Source organism: Cebus imitator, unplaced genomic scaffold, assembly GCF_001604975.1.
Source record: "Cebus imitator isolate Cc_AM_T3 unplaced genomic scaffold, Cebus_imitator-1.0 Scaffold54, whole genome shotgun sequence".
Lineage (NCBI taxonomy): Eukaryota > Metazoa > Chordata > Mammalia > Primates > Cebidae > Cebus > Cebus imitator.
The window spans coordinates 4,155,134-4,164,129 of record NW_016107369.1 but is presented as its reverse complement, the minus strand read 5'-3'; the positions used below and the strand labels follow the sequence as shown (position 1 = coordinate 4,164,129).

General features: G+C 41.4%; 1 protein-coding gene across 8 annotated transcripts in view; it reads right to left on the bottom strand.

Moving 5' to 3' along the window:
- Positions 1–8,996, bottom strand: part of MLH3 (mutL homolog 3) — a 33,994-nt gene that overhangs the window by 13,492 nt on the left and 11,506 nt on the right. For 5 of the 8 annotated variants that reach the window (XM_017528632.2, XM_017528634.2, XM_037738535.1 and 2 more), the window contains 4 exons: positions 7,889–7,961; positions 4,007–4,078; positions 2,657–2,768; positions 1,127–1,286 (listed from right to left, as the gene is read on the bottom strand). In XM_017528632.2, the coding sequence (XP_017384121.1) occupies positions 1,127–1,286; positions 2,657–2,768; positions 4,007–4,078; positions 7,889–7,961 (417 nt within the window). Of the gene's footprint in view, positions 1–1,126; positions 1,300–2,656; positions 2,769–4,006; positions 4,079–5,320; positions 5,385–7,888; positions 7,962–8,996 lie in introns of those variants that run through there. The other 3 variants (XR_005200294.1, XM_037738538.1, XM_037738539.1) reach the window with 3 other exon arrangements.

Sequence of the window (8,996 nt, the reverse complement as noted above, 5' to 3'; positions counted from 1 at the left end):
TTTCACCATGTTGACCAGGATGGTCTCGATCTCTTGACCTCGTGATCCACCCGCCTCGGCCTCCCAAAGTGCTGGGATTACAGGCTTGAGCCACCGCGCCCGGCCCATCATAAAGATTTTTATCCTCATCATTTTCACATTGAATAGGCTAAGAAGGAGGAAGAGGAAGGGTTGGTCTTACTGTCTTAGGAGTGGCAGAGGTGGAAGAAAATCTGCATATAAGTGTACATATGCAGTTAATACCCAAGTTGTCCAAGGGTCAACTGTAGATCTTAATTTGAGCCATATCTGTTGATAGTTTAGGATCTGCTTCAAGTCTCTGATATGTGTTCCTCTGTCTAGAACGCCCTTCTCCCCTCTTCTGTACTTGGCAGTTTCCCACTATTCTAAAAGACTTTTCTTATGGCACGCAGTGGCTCATGCCTGTTATGCCAGGGCTTTGGGAAGCCAATGCAGGGGATTGCTTGAGACGAGGAGTTCAGCCCAGGCAACACAGCAAGACCCCATCTCTACAAAAAAAAAAAAAAAAAAAAAAAAAAGAAAGAAAAAAGAGCGAGAAAAAAAAAAAAAAAAAAAAAGGAAAAAGTTAGCCAGGCATGGTGGTGCGTGCCTGTAGTCTGAGTTACTTGGGAGGCTGAGGTGGGAAGATCGCTTGTGCCCAGGAGATCAAGGCTACAGTGTTCTATGATTGCACCACTGCACTCCAGCTTGGGCAACAGAGTGAGACCTGGTCTCTCAAAAGTAGAAACTTGTCTTAAGAAAACAGCTTTTCTGTGACAGTTTCATTGACTCCACCTCCCCAGGCATGGGAGTCATTCTATGTTTCTGTAACACTTCTGAAAAACTACCTCGATGCATTCTAGACTCTTAGTTTTCATTACCGTAATTGTACTGGGAAGAAAGTAAAACACATACCTCTACTAGCCAAAGTTCACTGACTATAATTCTTTAAATGCCTTTCTTCCTTATTTTGAGCTAATTCATCTCTGAATTTCCAGCCCCTGGCACACAGCAGGTAAATACCATGAATGCTTGTTGAAGAAAAGATGAATTCAGAGAATCTACAGACAAAATACAAGGTTACCATCACTCAGCAATTTCCTTAACATCTGCAACTGTATCTTACCTCCACCATATTCTTGGTCACAGTAGATCTTCCTCTCCGAAGTTCATTGGCTTCTCTTTCCACAAAACAGAGTGGTACTTTTCCCACAAGGACAAGAGAATCACTAGTGTCTGGAAATACAAATTCAAGGCCCAGATCTTCCAGATTTTTGTGGTAACACCTAAAGAGATAACCTCAAATGTAAAAAAAAAAAAAAAGTGCTACTTCATTCGTACTGGTTCTAAATACTACTTGATAGTTTTTCAAAAGTTGCCACTGGGCTTAAAAATTGTATTGTTTTTCTCACACAGGTGTGTGTGTTTGGGATTTTTTATTTTCAAATTTCCTTTTTGGATTATAGTAACCTTTATTGTTTTTCTCTTTTCCATTGAGGATCAATCTGTGTCTAAATCTTGTTTCTAAGTGTGTTTTCTTCATTAAGTAACTGCTACTTCTGGCTGCTGGCACTTAAGAGGGTCTGGCACAAAGAAAAGGTCTGAGAGTGATTTGGATCAGCATTAAAGCAGGGAGGTAATTAACAACCAAGGAACTGAGAAGTCCTGATTAACAGGATGTAAGTAAATAGATCTGCTTCTAATATAAATTATGTCACAGGGAATAAAGATTTACTGGCAGTATCATATTCCCAAACTTGAAATACATTGGGAGAAACTTCTCTTTTTCATTTTCAATAATTTGTGCTGCTCAGAAGAGGCAAAAATGTCCTACTTGTGACTCACTATATGATTTGCCCCTTCCTTGCATCCCAGTGTTTTACTTTCTTCCCATTATGATTATGATAATGAAAACTAAGAATCTAGAATGCACCAAGGCAAAGCAGAATGGGAGCAATTACTGCAGAAACTTTGCTTTCACAAAGCATGGCATAAACACAGACTGTTCCAAGAAATGAGAAGAGTGTTCTAAGCCAACTGCCGGAAAAAATTATCAGGGAAACTCTACCCTATACTCACGAGCTGGGACACAGTGGAAAGAAGAGGCTGGGTGCAGTGGCTCATGCCTGTAATCCCAGCACTTTGGGAGGTCAAAGCTGGAGGACTGCTTGAGTCTAGGAGTTCAAAACCAGTCTGGGCAACATGGTGAAACCCCATCTCTACCAAAAAATTACAAAAATTAGCCCATCATGGTGGTGCCCACCTGTGGTTCCAGCTACTTGGGAGGCTGAAGTAGGAGGACTGCTTGAGCCTGGAAGGTGGAGGTTGCAGTGAGCAGAGATCACACCACTGCACTCCAGCCTGGAGGACAGAGCAAGACCTTGTCTCAATTAATTAATTAATTAATTAATTATTTTAATGGATGATTAGATGCAGAAAAAAACATATTTTAAAAAAGGAAAAAAACCAGCCCATGGAGTTAGATGATCGGCCTTTGAGTGCCTGCTCCACTACTTAATAGTGGCTATGACCTTAGACCAGTCTTGTAACCTTTCTTGGTCTCATCTGAAAAACGGGACAATAGTTATGCTTATTCCTCACAGAATTATTGTGAGAACTGATACCGTCAACATCACATTCTTACGGTGGTACGAACCGTAAGAGTCTCCTTTGTTCCTCTGTCACTGTTATCTCTAGTGGAGGAATTAGAGTAGAAGACAGTAATTTCTTCCGACCAGAGCCCTGTGCCTGTTGCTTCTCGTAGGAATCTATTGGCAGAAAGATGAATGGGTTAAGAGTAGGAAGGGAAGTCTTCTAGATTCAGATAAAAATACAGCATGGCCTTGATATAATCATTCTGGTGCATAGCAGAATGTTTAATGTTCAGTTTTAGACTTTGGATTTCCATTTTTAAAGTCAAGCTAATACTCAGCCTATTAACCAATTTTGGTAGTATTTTCTGAAATAAGAAATGTAAGACTTGCATCTTACATTCAGATGAACAATGCAACGTTCCTGTAGTTAATAAATGTGGTTTTGATGACAGAGGTGAATAATGTGGATTACCAGGGACATATGTGGGTTTACCACACAATCTCATGGCTCCAGAAGGCTTCCCTTTCCTTGAGCAGGGTCTCCCAGTCTCTGGAGAGAATTAGTATTACTCTCAAATGGTGCAGGGCCTGTAGAAGCAAGTTTTTCTAACACTGTTTTTACTATATCTTTCCCAACTTTTAGGCCATCATTTTATAAGGAAAAGTGAAAATAATAGTAATATCATTGCCTTTCTAGTCCATGAAGCACCTCCTGAGGTCCCTGCCTAACTCTTTGACATTATTCATAGGCCACAGGAGTAAAGACTTTCCTGGTATTTTGCAACTTGGCAAACACAGTCTCATGATGAAAAAAATGGGTAGCAAAAAAAAAAAAAAATTAAAAAGCATATATTGCTTTGGAAAGCAAGATTTAAAAACCAGTGATGCTGGTTGTCTCTGGGGAAGAGAGGCAAGGAGGGACGGGGGAAGGGTAGAAAGGAGACTTTATTATTATTCCCTTTTGTGCCTTTCAGAATTGAATCTATTTGATTATACTGTATATTCAAAAGCCAACTAAAATTTAAAATCAAAACAGTATACTGGGCCTTCTGAGCTGCCAGTGGTCTCTGCCTGAAGGGGTATGGGAAGGCATGCCAAGATCACCGCGCATATGGAGGGGCAGATCTTTGTGCTGGATGTCAGAATAAGCATCCTGTCCTCGGCACCTCTGGGTTGATCATAAATGTGCGGCAAATACGCCTCTGACCACATAAATAAGACCCACATTTTGAATTAGTTAACTACTACATTCTTTCAGTTATAACACAGGCCAAACTGGAAGACTGTAGCTTAATTTTTGAACATACAGTACAAAGCGTGCTTCCTCACAACAGTCACAGTTAGAAAAGCTTTTTGAGGTGTACCGATTCTGCTGGGAGTCTCAGTTTCCTTCTGCTTGCAAAGATCCTTACCATTGATAAGCTGCTCCAGGCGTACACGCTCATGGGCAGCATGCTGATCCACCAGCACGAGCAGGTTCCCACCTAGATGAGCAAGGATTGTGGACTTTCAGATTCTCAGAGCAAGATGACAACATGACAACCATCATGTGTGTTGAGGAGAGAGAAGGCTTAATTCAAACTATCTAACAACAGCATAAGAGAAAACATTTTGAGTTGTAACAATTGAACCTTTTATTTCCTAAAAAATGAAATTATGGGGAAAATGATAAACATCCTGTAAGCTTACCTTTTATTTCCTAATTTTTAGTTTACTTTTTATTTCCTAAAACATGAAATTATGGGGAAAATGAAAGCAAACTTATCCCCTAAGTTTGGATTCCAGATCCAATTCTGAAAGGTACAAAAGGAAATATAATCAGTTCTCCTTTATGCCCTTGCTCCACCCCTCCTAGTTTCCCTCCCCAGAGATAACCAGTATTACTAATTTTTATCTGATAAGTTTATTATTTTCCCCATACTTTCATTTTTTAGAAAACAAAAGGTAAACTAAGGAACTCTTTAGTTCATCAGTATCTCATTTAGAAAACAAAGTCAGGCTGGGCATGGTGGCTCACGCCTGTAATTTTAGCACTTTGGGAGGCTGAGGCAGACGCATCACCTGAGGTCAGGAGTTCAAGACCAGCCTGGCCAACATGGTAAAACCCAGTCTCTACTAAAAATACAAAAAATTAGCTGGGCGTGGTGGCACATGCCTGTAATCCTGGCTTCTCGGGAGGCTGTGGCAGGAGAATCACTTGAACCCGGGAGGCGGAGGTTGTAGTGAGCCGAGATTACGCCATTGCACTCCAGCCTGGGCAACAAAGCGAGACTCTTTTGTCTCAGAAAAAAAAAAAAAAGAGAGAAAGAGAAAAGAAAAGTCAGGGTCGGGAGGCCAAGGGAGGTGGATCATGAGATCGAGAGATCAAGACCATCCCGGCCAACATGGTAAAACCCCATCTCTATTAAAAGTACAAAAATTAGCTGGGCATGGTGGCAGGTGCCTGTAGTCCCAGCTACTCAGAAGGCTGAGGCAGAAGAATTGCTTGAACCTGGGTGGCGGAGGTTGCAGTGAGCCAAGATCATGCCACTGCACTCCAGCCTGGACAGAGCGAGACTCCATCTCAAAAAAAAAAAGAAAAAAACGAAGTCAAAGTGGCATTTCCTCAAGTTTGAAGCTTGAATATATAATTCCTATGTTTAAATACTGATTTTGCTTTATTGATTCAACTTTAATATGATAAAGGATCATTAAACCATACATTGTTATAATCAGCTAACTTTGGTGTACAAGTTCCTTGGAAACCCATGAACTCTAATGCACTTTAGATCAGAAGCCGGTGAATGTTTTCTGAAGGGACAGATCATAAATATTTTAGGCTTCTTGGGCCACATGATTTCTGACATGACTACTCAACAATTCTTTCTGAGACAAAGCAGCCATAGACAATATAGAAATATTGTAGCTGTGTTCCAATAAAACTTTATTTATCGACACTGAAATACTAATTTCATATAATTTTAATGTGTCAAGAAATCTTTTTCTTTTTTTTCCAACCATTACAAAATGTAAAAACCATTCTCATCTCCCCAGCTGTACAGAAACAGGCGATGCCTGGATTCCCCTCAGGTGGTGTTTGTCCTGCCTTAGACCTGGGCTTCTCAAACATTCATAGGCACACATATCACCTGGGGATCTTATTAAAACGCAGATTCTGGCTGGGCTCTGTGGCTCATGCCTGTAATTTCAACACTTTGGGAGGGTGAGGAGGGTAGATCACTTGAGGTCAGGAGTTCAAGATCAGCCTGTCCGACAAGGTGAAACCCTGTCTTTACTAAAAATATAAAAATTGCCGGGCGCAGTGGCTCAAGCCTGTAATCCCAGCACTTTGGGAGGCCGAGGCGGGTGGATCACGAGGTCAAGAGATCAAGACCATCCTGGTCAACATGGTGAAACCCCGTCTCTACTAAAACTACAAAAAAATTAGCTGGGCATGGTGGCGCGTGCCTGTAATCCCAGCTACTCAGGAGGCTGAGGCAGGAGAATTGCCTGAACCCAGGAGGCAGAGGTTGCGGTGAGCGGAGATCGCGCCATTGCACTCCAGCCTGGGTAACAAGAGCGAAACTCCATCTCAAAAAAAACAAACAAAAAAAATTAGCCAGGAGTGGTGGTACATGCCTGTACTCCCAGCTACTTGGGAGGCTGAGGCAGGAAAATCCCTTGAATCCAGGAGGTGGAGATTGTAGTGAGTGGAGATTGTGCCACTATACTCCCACCTGGGCAATGGGTGGGGGAGGGGAGGAAGAGGGGCAGGGGGAGGGGGAGGGGTGAGGGGAGAGGGAGGGGGAGGGTAGAGAGGAAGGGAAGGAGAGGGGATGAGAGGGGATGGGAGGGGATGGATGCCTGCTCTGCCTGCAAGCCAGGTCCTGTGACATCATCCACTCAGCTATGGAGGCCAGAAAACCAGAAGTCACTTTTACATACCCTCCCATACCCAATCTATCACCAAGCACTGCTGACTCTATCTCCTAAATATCTTTCCAATACATTCACTGTTCTCCCTGGTCCCACCTAACCATGTCTCAGATATTGCAATATTTTTTTAACAGTTACTCTGCACTTAACTGGAACTCCACTCCACTCCTACTGTATTCTCCCCACTGCAACCAGAGCAATCTTTCTAAAATGCAAATGTGATGTGACATGTACCACCCCAAAAACAAACTATTAAAAGAAAAAAAAGCTTTTAATGGTTTCCAATGGTGTTGGGACAAAGCAAAGCTTGTAGCTGGCATTTAAAATCTGACTCCTACCTACTTCTCTGGCCTCATCTCCAGTTCCCCTGGCACTGTTTCCACTCACTGAGAACAGGAAATCATAATTGTGTATGTTATTCCTTCCTTTCTTTATTTAGTTAATTCGTATTCATACTTCAGACCTATTTTACCAAGAAGCACTTCCCTGAACTCCCTGATGAAATCGTATCTCCCAATGCAGGTTCTTATAGCATTTTGTATCTCTCCCTCCATTACAAAAGCTAGAATTAAAATTTCATGTTTGTGTAACTATTTTTTTCTCTCACATATATGTATTTTCCCATCATTGTATGCCTAGGGCCTGGTACAGTCCCTGGCATACAATGGGTGCTCAATCAATATTTGTTGAACGAGTTAATGTATTTACAAACTATTATTATTTCATTAAAGCAGGTCACGAAGAGATTCTGTGTAAATCTTGATAAACCTTGCAGAGTTCATTATATATACTTTCTATTATTATAAAGGGAAAATATGAAAATATTATTAAAAAGTCAAAAAATAGAAAATATTTAAAAGAGTACAAGTAGAAATATCTCCTTTGCGCATTCTCATTTTCACTCCCAAAGTAAATACCCTGATAGTTTAATGTGTATCCCGAGGATATGTATGTGTATGAACATAAAACTAAATGTCTGTTCCCAGGCTGGAGTGTAATAGCACAATCTTGGCTCACTGCATCCTCTGCCTCCCAAGTTCAAGCAATTCTTGTGTCTTGGCCTCCTGAGTAGCTGGGACTACAGGTGCATGCCACCATGCCCAGCCAGTTTTTGTATTTTTAGTAGAGATGGGCTTTTGCCATGTTGCCCAGGCTGGTCTTAAACTCTGGCCTCACGCAATCCACCTGCCTCGCCTCCCAAAGTGTTGGGATTACAGGAGTGAGCTACTACATCCAGCCTTCATAATATTCTTAATTTAGATTGGCTTTCCCTAATCCATCCAAATCACTGAGACTGTATTATATACCAAAAATAATCATTAAAAAAAGGTTATAAGAAGACCAGCTGGTTAGTCATTGAGGCTAAACTCCATTCTTACCTGCCTTGCCATTCTCTTCAGTCTTAGTGCTCATCAAGCAGGCAATAAACTTGTTATCCACTTGCTGGAGAACCTGTCAGACATTCAAATAAGTGGTATAACACTGAATAAAAATTAACAAAGGCTTATCTGCACAGAAAGGTACAGAACTGTACTTATTTAGTTATTTGCCTTATCACACTCCTATCCCTGAGACTGGGTAAGGTTCTGATGAACCTGAAAAAGTCACTTGGAAGGATGAAAGAATGGGCAAGTGGAGTGATCAGAAGATACAAGAGGAGGGAGGCAACAGGGGAAGACACATTCCCACATTTAAGAGTGGTGTACGAGAAAGACTTTAGAGAAGGGCTGAGATGCTCCCAACAGAGCGACTCTTGAGAATAGGTAATGTGACCAGAGATTGGTAACATACAGGCTGAAATACATTTTTAAAATTTTTACAAAAGCAAAGAAAACTATTTTGGAGGAGCTAATCAATTAAAGAAGTTAAAAGCCACTGGTGGCTTTAGACCTTGGTGGTTCCTCTCTGTCTAGTTACATGAGGCTCCTCAATGCCCCCTAGCCTATACCACTGCCCCAGAATCTATTTCTAGATCAACTGCTTGCCTGCTCTGGTACCAGGTGAATGCCAGGTTAGGGGTTTACCTAGATCTGTTAACCTCCTAATTTGTTTCCATACTGAAAACAAAGGGACTAAGACAGCCAAGGTGGTAAGCAGAGGGCAAAGCAGAAGAGCAGATCAGACAAAGGGGCCCTTTTGTTAATGGAACTCCTCAATATGGGCTTTCCCAAGCCTGTGTAGCCTCACACAATAGAGGGTCATTTCTAAGAGGGCACTGTTGCACACTTAAGGACAAGGTCACTAGAGCACTTATTGATTTATAAATTATTGCCAAATATAAAGTCAATATATAATCTTCTTCAGGAGAACCTTGAGAATCCTTGAAACTGTGAGCCTGAATCCACAATTCATTTCCTCCAAACCTACTCACACTACTAAAGACATTTCTTTCTTTGTAATTATAATGAATTCTTTGCCTTTTCTTCTGATGATAAAAGTTGTAGTAAGATAAGTGTGCACCCATGCCCATGTGCACATGTGTGCACA